The following is an 18,571-nucleotide window of genomic DNA, read 5'->3' as shown; positions in this document are numbered from 1 at the left end:
CTCAATAAAGTATTTGTATTTTGGCAATTATTGGCAAAACAATTGCCAATTATTTTGCCAAGACCCGACCTGAAGCACGCAATCTGGCTTCAGGTCGGGTCTTGATCACTTCACCGTCGTGTCTGTCTGTCTGTCCCATCCATCCATCTAATCGAAATTATTTTGCCAGCAGTCATGTCCTATATCTTTTGTCCGACAGGGTCAATCTTTGATGACAGCTACATTGCTTCCAAGTGTAGCTGAGGTGGGAGACTGCATGGTCCACATGTTTATACATCTGACTGGCAGTAAATGTTCATGGAAATGTATTGTACATTGATGAGTGCCTGGAGAGGGAACTGGTCTATGATTATTATTTTTTAACTTACAATTCTATTTCAGGTTTGGGAACTCACACAATCATGTTACACAATTACTACACGGTTTTTCTTTTCTTGTATCCACTTTCTTTCAGTTGTATCTATAGTTTAGTATAGTTTACAGCAATTTAAATGAAATAAAATATACATTTAAATAATAATAATACTACATGAATAATTGGGCGATTGACAGCCTGGTCTATGATTGTGTTCCTTCGTGGATGCTTTTTTGACAGAGGGGTTAGCTGTTGAGCAATCACCTATAGACCCCTCTCTCTGTTTAGGTGTCATTTTAATGAGCTTCCTGACACTTTAGACACAAGCATCCAGGTGATTGACAGGCTACAGGTGCCAGCAACGCTCATCACAAACTATTTGTTCATGTAAGGAGGAATGCTTATTCTCTGACCTGTACTCATGTTATATCTTTTTTAATTATTACAAGAATAGTGAAGAATTGTGACAGCTGTTGGATATTGTTCAAAAGAAGGCATGTTGCCCATGCATTGCACATCTTTGGTATTTGACTGTCAATGGCCTCTGTACCACTTCTACATTTAGCATGTCTTCCTGGGTGACTATTTATAAACCCATCCCCCACAAGTCTGAGAATCTAACACAGTGTCAGGTGTGTCTTCTGTACTACTACTGTGTTTCCCGGGTTGAGAGACCACACTTTACTCTGGAGTTAATGGAAAACGGCCCCCCATTGAGCTGCATATACAGTAGCCTACTGGTGCAACAGGCGGAAACAATTTTGGCATAGGCTACTGTCACTAGGGTTAAATTTCCCAATGGAAGAGTAGGCTATAGCGATTCCCGACTGGACTGAGGCCCACTAGTGGGCCATGAGGGTATTGCAACTGGGCCCCTAAATGATTGGCACAGCACTAAGAATGTAATGATAATTGAACATTAATATCTTAAAAAACGTGGTATAAAACACAATCGATTGATTGATCATTAAAATAAACATGCTCTGAAGATGCACATGGCCCTCCATCATGCTGTTGTCTTTTGTTCTGTTGCCATGTTATGTTTTTATCTGCATAGCACTACGGTTGACCTTGGTCATTTTTAAATGTACTCTATAAATAAACCTTGAGTTGAGTTCAGTCAGATGGTTGGGCCACGATTTTCGGCCCACCCATCTGGATCCCTGATCCAGAAATGTTTTGGAACCACTGGGTTAGAGAGACAACCTCCAACCACTGCAGATGGTTGGAGTACCATGGGTCAAGTTTTATTCATTAAAATAAGTTCCAAAATGCAGCTTTAATTTGATGTTTTATGAATCCTGAGTTATACAAATGAGCAGCTCTGTTATATACTGTGGTGTTTGATGATAGAGTAGAACTGATCAATCAATTAATGTCCAATCAGCTAAATTAAAGCTGTCTTATATTTTGTTGCTGATGGTTATTCAGTTCTAAATATGGGACCTATGACAAAGGCAACATGTAGCGTATAGTGTCAGTCTGTCAGAGGATCCTCACCTCTCTTGCCTTCAGTGTCTGTCATTAGGCTATCTTGAATTCCATTTGGCAATGCACATTAAATGTGCATAAAGACACATTTTTTAAACTTTATTAAATTCCATATAAAGTGAAATAAATAGAGCAATACCTTATTTTTTTGAAACAACAATTACAGTATATTATTGCTACTAGCCGAGTAGCCGTAGCTTATATTTCAGATACAAAATTTCAGGATATGGTATGTAGAAGACTGGGCACTTGAGATGACTGGGCATTTTTCCCACAGAAAACTGGGCACTTTAGATAATGCATTGTGTTTTTTTTGGGAAGGCACTGTTTGGGGGGAAGACACTAAGACAGTGCATCTTTTCGATGAATTGAGAACAAAGGACCCCAATGGAAACAAGCCATAGTGCTTTCTTGGGTTTAAAATCCTCTTAACAGACCTTGTATTGAACTATACTTCCCTGTAAGCCTACTTGTCTTTGCAAACTGTTAAAGTATTCAATCAATCAATAAATCAATCAATCAATGAATCACTACTTTGGGATATTTGGGGGTCATATTGACTTGGGCACTATGGGATATAACTGTGAAGCAGGCAACTATTGTAGCCTACTTTTGAAAATTGTAATTTTCAGATGAACAATTTCTCTGCTCAAAATGTTTGTGAACTTTAATGTTTAATTCTTATCAGATAGCTATGGTGTTGTGTATTGATTGATACTTTATTAGCAGTTTGCAAAAAAAGCACAGGATGTATGTTGTTCCTCATGTTATTATAGCCTATGTCATATTTAAGTTAGTTTTCCTGCTCTGATGCTCACTCAGAATTTAAACAGCGGATGTTGTGTTGCAGAGAATTGACTCGCGCTCAATAAATGTAGGCGTCAAAAAACTTTCTCCCAACTTTTCTTCCCTCCCGTGAGTCCCGTCCCGTCCCCACAGCGTCCTAGCTCTGGTCCATAGCGTTAGAAGGAGTTCTCCACGCTATGTTACTATCGAGCCGTTGCCGGCACATCTCCGGTAGCACAGGCTGCGCAGCCTCTCGTCTATAGTAAAACATAATAATACTACACTTTCGCTGCGGCTACTCACCAAAAAAAATATGGTTTTAAGATGCTGAAAGCGTACTTTCCTTAGTGGGAACACTCGGAGCCCCCCACCTCACGTCTAAAATACACTTTTTGGCCAGAAAAGAACATATTACACCGGATGGGGGAGAAAAAAATAGTTACTCCACTGCGTCCCCTACAGATCTTCGTAATAAAAAGACTCCATTGACCAAATCTGTAGGGGGCGCAGTGGAGTGACTAAAACATTTTTCCATCTGGTGGAATATTTTCTTTTCTGCCCAAAAAAATGACGTGAGGTGGGGGGGCTACGAGTGTTCCCACTAAGTAAAATAGGCTTTCAACATCTTCAAACTGTCTTTGTTTTGGTGAGTAGCAAAAGTGTATTTTTGTAATTTTTACTACAGACGAGAGGCTGCGGCCGCTGCGCCACCGGGGGTGTGCGGGCAACGGCTCGAAAGTAACATAGCGTTAAAGGAGAACTCCTTCTAAAGCTATGGACCAGAGAGCTAACACAACGACCAATAACAGCGCTGCCTCGGGTTTCACCGACTCCTCTGATTTGCTCGCCCCCCCTGTCCCGCAAAGTGAGTGACAAGCCGCGAGGAAGGGGGAAAGGTTTGTTCTCCTCTCTCCCCCTCTCTCTGTAGGACTTCTTTTTTGGGGAAGGCCTCTCCTCCCTCCCTGGCTGCTGTGAGACCGTAAAGAGAAAGAGGGGGGCTGTAAACCACTTGACTGATCGGACGGAGTCTCAGCAGCAGCAGGATAGTCCTCCTACTTCAGACCAGGAGCGCAAGGAGAGCGCAGAGGACGAGTGGGTGAGAAGAGAGGGTGTCCCGTCCCTTTTCAACTTATATCTATCTGGAGGAACCCCCCCACTGAACAACTTATTATGGCTGCTTGAGAGACAACGATTACCCCCCTCTCTCTCTCTCTCTCTCGTTTCCCTGGCAGTTTTTTATAGTTCTCTCCTGATCTAGAAGTTGCCATCATCCCCTAATCATATTCAGTCGTTTCTTCGCCAGAAAACAAAGTTTTTCATCCACTTGCCGTGACTGAGCGGCTGGTCATGGATACCCATATAAGATGGAAAGTAAAACGGAGGACCTTAAGGGACGCTCAGATGACCTTAGCGGTGATCCTGCTTTTTGTCACATCGCAAGCAAGTTCAGGTAAGCTTCGGGGTTTAGTTTAAGATCACATTCTTTCTGCAGCACGACTCCTGCAGCCTGCTCGCCTCGCAGGCACGCTTTTTGGACCCAGAGCAACAAAAAAAGTTCCAGAGTCACTCCGCCCTCCCTCTTATTTGAACTCATTTTTTTTGTTTTGTATTGTTTTTTTTATTCTTGGAATTGCCTCTTAAACACTTTTGTAAAGTTCTATAAACTGCCAGCCATGGCAGTAATTGGGACTATATAAGGGAGTTACTACTAAGGAGATGCATTCGCAATCTTTTGCTTTGGGATGAGCTGCTCTATTTTATATGGATGAAGTTGATTTTCTGTTTCTAAAACTACTGGACATATTAGCCTATGACTTTATGTCAGAATAACTTATGTCACTGACATCATCTATGTGAGCATCATCTGACAACTGCATGCTTTTAAAGGCGAAAGGCAAGACACATTCTGGAGAAATGCAACAGTGTCATGTAGCCTAAATCAGCCTTAATTGATCAGCCTTATAGGGCACAGTATAGCCTACTACACAATTGGTATGGATTCAATGGTAGGCTATATCAGAAAGGCTATGTATGTCAGATATCAACCATAAAGAAATTAAGTGAAGTTTAGATATGCTTTTTTTAATGCACATCCATCATCAACAAGTTGTAATGGAGACATTGCTGTTATAAGCCTGTTATTTCCCCTTTTTTATTACACATTGAAGAGAGGCTTGAGCTCAGCTCTCATGAGAAGGAAGGCAGGGTCCTAACTTGTCTTAAGTGGAAGGGTGGAGCCGCCTAAAGGTGCAAGACACAGGATGCAATCTGATGCATATAGTAATTCACAATGCAGTAGGTTATAATTCAAATACCCAGCACTCTTTCACCGGTTGTATTATTAACACGTGTATCAAGCTGTTGAGCGGAACATCTTGGCATCATACATTGATAATAATTATCTTACTGATGCCCAAGTAAGGCTACAGATACAGTACAGTACATCCAACTAGGCAGCTGTGTCCGTATCACTTCCAATTCAATACAAGGGGGCTTTATTGCTATGGGAAACATTACGTTTACATTGGCAAAGCTTATCTTTCATTATCTTTAGAGTCTGCTGCATAGGATTGTTTGGTTCCCCTGTTTGAAGGCTGTTGACAGATTCAATGTTGATGTAATGCAGTGGCTCTCAATGTGGGGTCTGGAGACCCCCAGGGGTCCTGGAAGGGGGGGGGTTCCAGGGGGTCCCCAGCAAAATGAGGAACCCGCCTACAGTTTATAGACAGTTGTTGAATTCTGTACTAAATCTAACACCTAAGATCTTTTCTCATGGGGGTACGACCTGGCACGACCACATCTTTTCAAATGGGGGGTCCGCAACTCAATATGTATCAATGTGGGAGTCCGTTTGACATGAAAATGTTTAAGAACCAAAGAATGCAGTGCTTCTCAAAGTGCGGTTCAGGGACTTAGGGTTCCTTGTCGGGGTTCTAGATTGACCCTTACAAGTCTGTAACTCTGACAGTATACAAATGGAACCAAATGGACCCGTTCCGTTCCATTTGTATACTGACAGAGTTAAGGGGGGGTCCTTCAAGTTTTTTAAGTTTGAGAAACACTGATGTAATGCATAATGGGTCAGGCTGGCCCTCATCCGCTACTAGGAGCTTGGTAGGTGGTCTTGTGTCTGCTGTCACAGCCCTGCAAGGTAAACAGATGGCCAGCTCTCTCCACATACCTCAATGGACAGACAGTACTATAGTCTTCTACAGCTGGGATAGATAGGACTGACTGTAGGTCTAAATAGGAATGTGATGACTTGTGCATGACTTGACCAGATGCTTTGCTCACTTCATCTTTTGGATCGACTGATTAAAGTAACATTACATTATACATCAGTGGTTCTCAAACTTTTAAATTCCAAGGAGGACCCCCTTAGACATGTAAGGGTCCCTTTGGAATCCCCTCAAGGAACCCTGAGGGACCCTGGACCCTACTTTGAGAACCACTGCATTACATAAATAAAGCATATAACTACACTTCTGGTGAATTTTGAATCTATATTGAGCTATACAATTGTTGCTTATTAACTGATTCAACTTAAACATCTGTGTAATGGATGGATGCAGGTCATTTCTGATGACAGAGTTGAACTGGAGTTTTTTAATGAGATTGCACAGTGACTCAGTCTTGTTTTATGCTGCTGGCTGGATTTAATCAACTCTTAAAACCCACTGAAAGCGACCACAGTTTTGTTAATGATCAGTGATGGTGCTGCTTCTGCTACACATCCTGGATTGTTACACTTCGTACGACTGCTCGATTGCTAGCGACATGGGTTGTTCAGATCCATTCAAATCATGTTCATTAATTAATTGTCTTTCACATCATGCTTTTCCTTTACACACTTTTACACTGACTGCACAAGAATTATTTTGAAGTGTTTTAACCATTTAAGATTTACTGCTTGTGAAAGTATCTATCCCACCAGACAGAGCAGGTAAACAGTGTGGTTATGTAGTAATTAGACAGAATTACCACACTTTGTCAGCAGTAAACGATTCCGCACCAGGTGACCTCTTTGCTCCACCTACATGTCCAATCATGTCCAAGCAAGGCCTCCATGTTTGAGACAGCATCACTAGTCACCAGGACCAATGGAAACCATGCATTCATCTGTTACTCAAAATAGACTTTGTTGTATAAATTACCCGATTCCGTATACTTTGCTGAAACCATAATTAAGCATATGGATAATCACTAACCAGCGTGGTTGATGTTCAAATATGAAGCTATTCTAAGTATGCACATATCTGTGCTCATTACCTGAATAGTACATGATATTAATGAGCACAGGTCAGGGATGATGAAAGAATATCACTTATAGAGTTCATGGAACTGACATTCCAGCTTGGTATTCCATACATGCCACCCTGATATTAATGTTACTTTAGAGTCTGCTTAAGTCTTTCAGGAAGAGATTTTTTGGCTTCATATTGTGAACAGCAGAAAGGTCCTGTTCGTTGCCTTTAAAGCATCACTGATATTAACATGTCAGTTTTACTGAATTATTTGTGGTACTGTAAACCCTATTTTTCTTTCATCCTGAATAGTCTCCATATAGATTAACTGGCCCCACAAAGCCTTTCCTTCAGCGTGGCTTATGACATCACTGAGGAAACCCTTGTTTTAAATCCAAGTGGAGACTTGTTGCCGCAGGAGGGCAATAAGACATGGGTTTCAAGGGGTCAGAGTTCAAAGGGTGAAGGTCGTGACTTTTAAGATTGCCGCCACTGTCAGGTTTACCGTTTCATTGCAAGAGAAGAAAGGAATGCTGTAGGATCAAAGATATCGAACATAACACATAGTAACCTCTCCTATTGACTTCTGGAGGGGTGTGTGTGCGAGAGAGAGAGGAATAGAGAGAGAGTAGCTTTCCAGTATTTCTTTTATGGTTATATTCATGCTTATTTCACTTTTTGTCCTGTATTGCAAATCTATAAATGTTGTTACGTGGGTAAGAAAGGTCATAGAAGTAGGAAGCATACGGTAGGGTGATAAGACATGTCATTTTGTTTGTAGTTTCTGGGAGCTCTGACTAAACAATTCACATTCAGAAGCAGTTTATATTGTCCAACTCCATGTTCTGCTGAGATACCTGGTTTGAACCGGCAGTGGGTGCTTCTCCACAATGTTGCCTGTAATATGTGGACCTTTTAATAAAGGTTAAAAGAAAAGTACACTGTTTCCCCTGAGTTGCCCCTACAATCAATGGAGCCTTTTCAGAAAGCTTCAAAAGCATTTCAAAGTTTTGTCTTTTTTCCCCCAGTTTGTTATGATTAATTAAGAAAAAAGGGTTTTTGAATGGCCTGTGTCAATAGGAAGCATTCCCATATGATTAGAAACCAACTTGTCAAACTACTTTATTCGTCGAACATTTTGAAATAACATTCTTTGGATGCCATGTGCAGAATGAAAACATAGATGCCAAAGCCACTGATGCCTAAACTTGAGTTGCACATGCTGAATGGACCCCGATGTATATGGCACGGGGTCAGGAAATTTGATTCACGATTAGTGATTTATGCTTTGTATCAGGATTTGAAATTTGTTTTTTCCCTTTATGATCCTTAAAAAAAGGGAGAATAAGTAAAAAAGGCCTTGTTGTTTCACTGCGCTCATTCACATCTGGATCCGATAAGCGCCATTGTGCCGTATGCTCAGACCCCAAAAAAGGCAGAAAAAATGTGTTCCAGATGTTTTCGTCCCGGTCCTGGTGGAACAAGGAACTGTGAAAAAATACTGTTTCATTTTTCAAAAGAAAAATACACTATTCCGTGCTGTTTTTTTTAAAGACGAGTTCTGTTCAGTAAGAGGTGGGGAAAATAAAACAGCTGTAGTCCCTAAAGGTTTGTGAAGGTCTTAACAATAGCTGGCATTTCAGCCAGGTTTGCAGTTTCGCGACCCCGGTCATTAAACGGTTCTTTTTGTTTAAGGAGGCCAGCTTTATGATAGGGTTAACAGTGGAATACAACTGGTCCACAGCTGGTTTCTATTCATGAACCTTTTTACATCTGAAACGCTCCCCCCCTCATGAATATTTCTTCACTGTCGCGCAGAAACCTTGTATCTCCGTTTCTTTTTTTCCACAAAAGCTTTAGAAAATGTTCACCTATAATGACATGCCCAAAATATGGAGGCCAGGTTGACAGTGGAATATGTAACCAATGAAAAGTATTAAGAACTTAAGTTGTGACTAAATACTATACATTGGGTGCATTGGAACACAGGTTCTTTTTTTCCATTTCCTGAAATGTAACGGTATTGGACATACAAGGTTACCACTTGATTTCTAAAGATTAGTGAACATAGTGGTGTGCACAGGTAGCACTATCTGTCTGCACCTTCAATCCTGAAGATATTGTCTGTAATAACCTTTAGCCGAACTGCTTTCACACATTCTTTCAACATTGAAAAGACCACAATTTATATTGTCTATTTTTGTCAGTTTCTATTTCAGTAAGACAAGGCTGATGTATGCTGATGTATGCATTTTCTTTTATTTCCAAAACATTTATTATGACAGTTTCGGAAAGGTTGAACGTTTTCTAAAGTTCTTGCTGGATTAATGGTGAAGAGTACGGTGAAGTTTTGATTGCCATGAAAGTACAGACTATAGAAACAGGAAACAACTTGTACTGACTCTCTGAAAGTGATGAGTTGATATTGACCAGGACACTCTGTACACTTAGATCAGTGATGTAGCACATGTTGGCAATGTCTGCAATAGAAAGACCACATCAGCTGAGCCATGATTTAGGACTGCTTCATTAAAGCTGATGGGCTTAACCACATGAACCCTAGCGTCTCTATTCTGGGGCCAACGATTGGCAAAGCCGATCAAGCTCACAATGTGCCACAACGCAATGCGCTGTGAGTTGGCATTGTTGTGTTGGTGTAGAGGGAAAAAACTATGTCTATACTTTTAATGATGCTGATAAAGCTTCGTCTTGGCTCATGCACACTGATTGCTGTTGCAAAACGGTAATTACGATGTTATTTTGCAATCGCATAATTCGATAGCATGTTAGTTTACAACACTGTAATTGATGCCAATCTCTCCGGCTTACGACAGTTGATCCCGCCCTTACAATAACAATCATCAATCATCCAATGATTCTATGTTGCACACAAGGGAGAAATAAGTACAGTAGCTAGCCATGCCACAAGTTGCCCTTAAGACTTAAGTGCTGCATGGATGGATGCTCTGTGGCCAGCACCCCTCCCCCTGATCTCACTCACTCAGTAATACACCAATACATATGTATGTTCTTAATCAATATAGAATAAAAAAATCAACTGATGATAATATTATACTAGACAAGCTACCAACAGTTATTGTGCTGACAACGCGCTGCTTTGCAGGTTCTGGTGCCCAGAATTGGCCGGGTTAATGTGTGGTTGAAATAGGCTCTCTCACCCTGTCTCGTTACTGTAATAACAAAATCATAGCTTATGCAGTTGCAGGAGACTTTTGCGCTTTGGGCACCAATCCGTCATGGCCAGGATACTGGGAATAAACTGGGAATAGACTGACTTGGTCAGACAGTGGTGTCAGAAACTGGACGCACAAGATGATGTAACTCTTTAAAAATGGTAGATTGCTATCACTTGCCCCTATCATTTCTCAGTGAATAATATGGAGTGTGTTCCACATGTAATTTAAGGCGCTATTGGGCTTTTTAGTGGATTATTTCTCATTCACATGAAAGTGGGAATCTGGGAGCTCTGTTTGGCTCCATCAGATAAGTGGTGTGAAAACGTGGTTTCTTCTTGTGTGTGGCTCTGCTGTCACCATGGTGCACAGGAAGGAATCTGAGCTAGCCAGACTGTGGAGGGGAGACAGTGACCCTGCAAATTGCACGTGCCACTTAAGCCCATAAATGCAGGCATTGTGGAAAGGCCTGCGGATCTTAAACATGCTTTTATTATGACTATGAATCAGATCTATTGCCTGATAACTCTGCAAGTGATATGATACAAGAATATGCAGGGAAAAGCCTGTGCTTAAATCTGCGCTTCCGGAACTTATTTTAATGAATAAAAAGTCATCTGTATGTTAATGCAAAATAACAAGTACGTATGCAGTGGATGGAGGTGGTCTCCGCACTCTTCCATTGAGACATCTATACTCTGGTGTCAGGTAGGACACAGGTCTACTGGTTGACAAGTACCACCGCCTGAAGCTCATAAGTGCAACATCTCCCCTGGACAAGCGGGTATTTTGTCTTGCCAGGGTGGTAGAAATGTTGTCTCTCATGCGAGAGATCCAGGTTCTAATCCCAGTTAGGACATAAAATATGGGAAGTCTGGAGCTCTCTGTTGGAACTGTTACCCCCGCTACCCGAATCCAGATAAGCAGTTGAAGATGGATGAATGGATGGATGGATGGAATATAATGGATTTCAGCTTTAATTTAAGATTCCGTTTTCTCTTCCAAGGCAGTAGGGGGGTTATGTTATAAAAGTGATGTGAACTCGTTGCCCCCCCCCCCCCCCCCATATTGGTGCAGCAGTGGCACCGCACGCTTGATTTGAACTCGGTTACTGTGGGTTTTCTCTGAAAAAGGTTTTTTGAACACGAAGCAGTTGTTTTGGCATGGCAGAGTGTCTGTTGTTAAAAAATGGAAATTTTGACGTGAAATTCCAACACGAGTACATCAGCGGAGTAAAAAAAAAAAGAATAGTTTCTTCTTGTTAATGGAAATTCTTATGTCACATTTTCTTGCCGTTTTTCTAAAAATGTGCGTTGTTAACAGCATGTGGTCTGTGAAGCAGTCCAGACTAGAGGAAGCTCAGGTCCAGTCTCTCAGAGACGCGCAGAGCATTGCTTCAGATGGGTAACAGTACTGTTCTGTGTTATGGGGTATTATAATCACCGAGCATGGAAACCAATGGATGAGTCATGTTTTCCAACCGCGGTCCCCCTCCTCAGTATGGGCCTAGCCACAGCCTGGCCAGTAGAATTACTGAGCACAGGCAATTTTCTCTACTGGGGGAAATAGGATGATTTGCCTCTATGGTTTCTCCAGAAACTTTAGGCTACTCCATTCATAACCATATTCAATTATCTTTTTTTTTTACTTTATTAGGTGATAAAGTAATGGAAGTTAGAATGGAAAGACTGCATAAGAGTCAGACACACTACTGGTTTATTAGCTAGTTCAGCAATCAGCATCCGTGCTGCAGTAGATTTGATTTAGCTTGTACCGTATGTCAAACCAAGAGCCAAGTTCTTTGATCGCAGCAACTTGAATGGAACGGAAATCAAAATATAATGACGGCAAACCAAGAGATCGGTCTGAAGAAGTATGAAATAACGAAGGACGGGACAGTGAGTCTGAGAATTCTGTGGCATCGGAAAAGTAGATTTCACAAACCCTATACTTAGTTGACCAAAGCACCCCAGGGCTCTATACTAGGCACCCTCCTGTTGTCTCTCTACACCAGTGAGTGGTTCTCAACCAGTGGTCCTTGAGGGGGTTCCAGATGGTCCCCAGCTAAATGATGGAGAGTTGGTAACCAAATGGACTCTTGAGAGTGTAAAATGAAACCATAATGGACTCGTATTTTACACTCTCAAGAGTAAAATGATCGTTAAACATCTGTTATTACTTAATTAAATAATTGTTATTTTTGATCAACGTTTGCCTGTCATCTCTCCTGTGGTACCAACATCAATGCAGCATGGAATAGTGGACAAAATCTTATCCAACGACAACAAAATATTCAAAGTCTTGGGTCTGAGAGGGTCTAAATCTCATCAAATGGTGGTCCGTGGCTCAAATGCCGATTAAACAATGGACCTTGATATGAAAAGAGTTGAAAACCACTGCTCTACACTAAATAAACCAAAAGATGTGCATGTTAGGTAGACTCCAGCCAGTGCCCTTGACCAAGCTACTGGCATTACAACCTTGGAGTCGGTACCTGAGCGCTGCAGCTGTTCCTCACTAGGATGGGTCAATAATACAGGAGGACACACTTCCTCAAGGGAATAATGAAGTACACATTTACCTTTCACCTTTTAAATATCGTAGCCGATCTACAAGCTCACAACCCGTCGTGTTGTTGAGACGCGTTCTGAGCTTGTAGATCGGCGATTTTCGCGGACAGTTGGCCTCAGAATAGATGATGCTATAGGGTTTAAGTGGTTAACGCCATTCAACGACTCTCTTTCATGACATTAATTTAACCACTCTATGCTTTGTCCCGCAGGGCTCTCTATATTGGGTTCACTCCCTCACTTTTTTTCCATTTACAAAAAACTCTTCACTGAATATAGCTGATCTACAAGCTCACAACGCGTGGCAACATGACGACACATTGTGAGCTTGTAGATGAGCTTATTACTTCCGAATGTTCACACCAGAATAGGGCACTTAGGGTTCAAGTTGTTAAATGTTGTCCTCATTTTGGTGGTGAGAGGTACAGTATGATGGATATATATGACCATCTCCAAATAGTCTTGGCTTTGATGTCTATTCATACAGTAACCAGATTCTTTACCAAAAGCATGGTTAATGTAATTTCCTCAGAAGCAGGAAGAACGGCATTACTAACTAGGCACATTTTGTTGTGCTTAATTTTAAATAGGTTATATTTTGCCAGCACTCATGTTGACATATTGTGGTGACCACTCAAAACCTCTAGACCAGGGGGTCTTCAACAGGGGGTCTGGGACCCCTAGGCGGTCCTCGTAACTTTACTACACGGAGGCCGCCAAATCTTTGTGTGATGTGATTTTTGGCAAAGAGGTATGGTGCTGTAGAGGGAAAATAGAGCACAACAAGTAATAAAAAAATATAATAATAATCTGCAACACAATTGTATGCAATATATATGGGGTCCCTGCTTCATATCTCTCTCAGCTAGAGGGTCCTTGGCCTGAAAAAAAACGTCGAAGACCCCTGCTCTAGACTCTGGAACCTGGACAGTCCTGAGTTGGCTCTGTACTCGGACCGCCAAAAACTGTCAATCTACAAGCACACAATGTGTAGATCTGCTATTTCTGGCTAATGTCCCAGAATATGGATGCTATGCGGTTCATGTGCAGATGCAGTTTGAACAGATGTCTTAGAGATTGTTTTTAGTGGCTGAGTGACAATAATTTCCTGGAAAACATCTGGGGGTCATTGAGTTCACCAATGATGACATGAAAAGATTTGGTCTCTCTAGAAATGGATAATGTTTACACATATAATTATAATCTTTGGGAACATTATGTAATAGCAATTAGAGCTGCAACTATCGATTATTTTCTTAGTGATTATTCTATTGATTACTTATTGATTACAATCTTCTAAACACTCACACACCCACACACCACACACACACACACACACACACACACACACACACACACACACACACACACACGATTACTGGAACACAATGGCTCTAATGAATGAATAAAACATTAGCCACCCCTGTCCTCACCGCTGGCTCTATGATTGCCAGTGTTTGCTGATCTATGCAGAGATAATTTGGCAATCATTGCAGTGACAGTAAGAAAAAAACAAAGGAATGATGCAACTGAATTCCAAGCTGCTATCAATTTATGTTGGCGTCCGGCCCTGACCAAATACAATGAGGCACCTAGAGGTGTACTTAGTAGAGCCTCTTCAGCATCCTCTGGTGGACAAATGACAGACGGACAAGCAAGCAAGCAAACAAACAAACAAGCAAACAAACAGATATATTCATTGCAATACTTTTGCATTGCCTTGTGCCTTGCCTTGCCTTAGAGAGCACCTGGGGAGCAGTGTCATTGTTATCATCGATGTTGCCTTCAGCTCACTGTGGTGGAATCTGAGTTAAAACTGCAGTGTGCTCTTATTTTGAAAGATGCATATGGATAGCGACAGGAAGTAGTTCCAGTGGATATTCCGCTGTTGCTAGGTTGTTGTGTGTGATGTTTGTTTGCTTGACAATAGAGTGAGACCCCAATAAAGGCAGTAAACTTAGCAGCTAATCAGCTGCTGGAATCGTTAACGCACAAGATGACACTCGCCTGGAGACTTGTGTTGCACCATCTTGACACCGCTTTAAAGTTTATCCTGATGACATTTCTGCGATATGCTACAGCTACTATTGTGGCTAAACAGTGTTGAAAGTCAACACTAGTCGGAGTTGCGTTGCAACTTATGTCGCAAAGTTTTGTGGCACGATATTTCGTTACATGGAGGATAAAAGCTACTTATATTGATGGCTCTCCTCTAGCACCACTCTTAGGCCAAAAATCTCACTCGCATACAAGATCTCTCAAAGTGTAATGGATGGATTTCCATGACTTGCTGAGCACATTCATGCTCTGTGGATTAACTACAATGATTTTGGTAACCCCATGACCCTTGCTCTACCCTTAGGCCAAACTTTTCACTGGCACTAAATGATATCTAATGGGTGGACTGCCATAACATTTGCTGAGGGCATTCATGATCCTTGGAAGATAAACCCTGACCTTTTGAATGACCCCCTGGCCTTTAGTGCCTCTCTCAGGCCAAAATGTAATCTTTGCGCACAATATATCTCATCGAATAGGCACGATATTGCAGGATGATTAACTATAGTGATTTTGGTGACCCAATGGCCATCCATTGGGCATGATTTCCAGTTAGATGTTATGATGTTATTGTTGTTATAATGCTATTGTGTCTTGCGGAGTCATCCAACAACAGTCAGGGCAAAATGCTGGCGCAATAGTGGAAGCAAAAAACATGGCAATGTACAGTAGTCGCTAATTGAGATAGCATGAGACCAGGATAGATGGCTATAAAGGAAAATAACATGAAGTAGGAAGTTAGGAACTGGGACAACTGACAAGAGAAGAAAAATAAATGATGGAAAACACTGAATAGTACTCTACACAAAGACAGAGAAGTGTTGTTATCACACTGATGATGTGCTTGAAGAATGCTATACAGTGTAATGTTTCTACGGTTCTGCTGGAAACCAAAGCACACTGTCGAGGCGGGAGTCATTCTTTCCATCGTAGTTTACAGCAGACATCAGACAGTGATTTATCTTTGCTGTGCTGAGCTGTAGGATGTGAAGTAAACCATCTGTCCCACCACTGTTAAAGCAATGAGTCCAGCTTAAAGGCCAACTTCACAGATTTCTTTACGGCATGTAGGAGGAGACAGAGACGTCTGGAGGATCTGTTTGTGTGTGCATGTGCGTGTGCGGGGTGTGTGTGTGTGTGTGTGTGTGCGTGTGTGTGTGTGCGCGTGTGTGTGTTTGTTTGTCTGAGGTTAATATAGCAAACCACTGGTCTCAATCACCGTCAAAATGTGTTTTATATTTTGTGAAATATTTAATTTAATTCATTTGATAATGGGAGTCAAAGGCAGTTGGAATCTGACTGAAACCTTGCCCACATATCGTCTCTGTTGGGACTGTTACTTTTCAGGACTTTTCGGGATTCAAATTCAAAACTAGCAAAAGTAGCAGATCTACAAGCTCGAAACTCGCCGCTTGTGGATCTGCTACTTTTGATGCTTTTGTGTGACGCTGTTGTATGATCAAGTAGGGCGTTAATTTACAAATGAACAGAAGAATAGAATATGGAGATAAGAGGTTTCTGCCCGACAGCAACGACATGAAGTCACACATCATTCATAGATACATCCTACTGCAGGTGACTGACGTCATAGACAGACAACGTCCAGCCGTGTTGCTATTAGACTCTGTGTTGTTATTAACTCTCATCGCTGTTGTTGTTCTAATGGGAGGACTAAGTGAAACTGTGACCTATAGGTCCAACACTACCCCATGTGTTGTTGTGTCTGTCAAGAGTTCACTGTCTCTGGCACTGGAACATCACCACATAGCCTCAGGCTGTCCCACAAGTACATGCAGTGTCCAGCTGGGTGCAGATGAACCTCGCGTCACCAGGCTTTCCACCACAGAGAGAAAGCCTGGTATTCATTCTAAAACTGAGCCGTGTGATCCGGTTCATAAAATAAATTTTAAAAAAAATTGTTCCCCACATAATGCGAATCAATTAGTTTAGTCTCACTGGTCACGCTACGAGTTAGAATAAAAGATGGACATCCCAAACTAAACACAATTATACCAAACTAAACACATTTTAAACTAGGGGAATCATTTTGGAGGCCGCCTGATGAATTTAAGTTATTTCCTCTCCAGACCGGATCAGAAACCCGAACATTTTATTGATCCCAAGCTAGTTGCAAATAGTTTCCAGCCGGCAGTATAGTAAAAGGGTTTGTGGATGGGGGGGGGTCTTCCATAAAGGCTAAAATGGTTTATCACACACTTTATTGTTGGAGTCTTGAAATTGGCTGCCAATCATTATCACAACACACTTTTAAACATCATTTATATCGTTTCTGGCAGAAATCTCGTATCTCCATATCTTGAAAGTGGTTTACTCTGTCTGCTGGGTTTATACATACTTAACCAATGAAAAGTATTAACGAGAGCTTGTGACTAAACCATTTCGTGAACAGTAAGGGTTTTGGACATACTAGGTTTCCGCCTTGCAACGGCAACGACGTGGTAATCGTCGTGCAGCTTATGCAAGGCCTCTATTACTTTAGAAGTACTACTAGGACTGCAAAAACGGGAGCCAATAGCAATATAAGCGAATAATGTCAATTAATCCCTATTTCCATTGTGGTTGTCATAGTTCTGTTGTAGTAAACAACACCAAATAAGTTAACCAGCAATAAGAACGGAACAATTTGACCCTATACCACCAAATTTTTTCTTTTCTTTTATGTTCTTGCTAGAAGAAACACAGTGTCTTGACATGAGCAATGTACTTTATTAGATGGAACACACACACAATCAATCACAAGCGTTAACTATATGGTCAGAACTCAAAACGGCTTGTTAAAAATGTCAAAATACTTGGAAGAGTTTTGAACTCTCGTAATGCGTGTAGTCAGACGCAAATTACCAATGGTGTGCTGGATAAATAATGTGATTGGCTGTACTTTGGCTGTATACCTCATTGTCTCCGTCGGGTGGAAATCTCATGTCCAAAACTGTTACTTTTCAGGATTAAAATGCCAAAGCATCAAAAGTAGCAGATCTACAAGCTCGAAACGCGACGCTCCGTGCCGCGTTTCGAGCTTGCGGATCTGCTACTATTGATGCTTTTGTGTGACGCTGTAGTATGATCCAGTAGGGCATTAATTTATGAAAAAAACACAAAAAGTTAGAATATGGAGATAAGAGGTTTATCAACAACGACAACAACGTTATGATACAATGGAACACCGGACATGAGAGAAGTGATCTGATCCCTGCATGGTCAACTTTTAACCTATGTCAGCACCTGCACCCTTTTTTTAACCGACACTGTGGTTTCTGAGCCATGTCCAGATTGTTAGCATGTTGTAGTAATGCTAATGGGAATGAATGGTATCAGTTAGCCTTGATCCTGCTACTTCTGGCGTCCTTGCTCGGGCCACAGCCGTCTTTGAACTCGGCCTTCATTGTGATCTGAATCTGAACTATCAGTACACGCACGCACGCACGCACGCACGCACGCACGCACGCACGCACGCACGCACGCACGCACGCACGCACACATACACTAAAAAACCCTATTTGACCAGAAGAGACCTCCCCTAGTCTGCACCAGTATCTTTTGTGTGTGTGTGTGTGTGTGTGTGTGTGTGTGTGTGTGTGTGTGTGTGTGTGTGTGTGTGTGTGTGTGTGTGTGTGTGTGTGTGTGTGTGTGTGTGTGTGTGTGTGTGTGTGTGTGTGTGTGTGTGTGTGTGTGTGTGTGTGTGTGTGTGTGTGTGTGTGTGTACTGTGGCTCTATGCATGTACAGTAATGTCTGACTGCTTGTCTTTGTGTCTGTTGCCTGTGTTCTTTATCTTGTCCGGTGTTTCCTGTTATTCAGTGATTAGTGGCAGGAGGAGGTTCTTCCCTGGGAATGATCTCCCTGCTGGACGCTGT

The 18,571-nt window shown here is 41.7% G+C and overlaps 1 protein-coding gene across 2 annotated transcripts in view; it reads left to right on the top strand.

Annotated features, from left to right (window-relative positions):
* The first annotated feature begins 3,612 nt into the window (after nucleotides 1-3,612).
* The window catches only part of col5a1 (procollagen, type V, alpha 1), a 139,482-nt gene continuing 124,523 nt past the window's right edge, over nucleotides 3,613-18,571 (top strand). For both annotated transcript variants that reach the window (XM_080419608.1, XM_080419607.1), the window contains exon 1: nucleotides 3,613-4,082. In XM_080419608.1, the coding sequence (XP_080275734.1) occupies nucleotides 3,980-4,082 (103 nt within the window). In that variant the 5' untranslated portion in view covers nucleotides 3,613-3,979. The remainder of the gene's footprint in view (nucleotides 4,083-18,571) is intronic.

The sequence above is a fragment of the Gymnoscopelus braueri genome, assembly GCF_963280865.1.
Source record: "Gymnoscopelus braueri genome assembly, chromosome: 22".
Taxonomy (NCBI): Eukaryota; Metazoa; Chordata; class Actinopteri; order Myctophiformes; family Myctophidae; genus Gymnoscopelus; species Gymnoscopelus braueri.
This window is presented reverse-complemented; position numbering and strand designations above follow the sequence as displayed.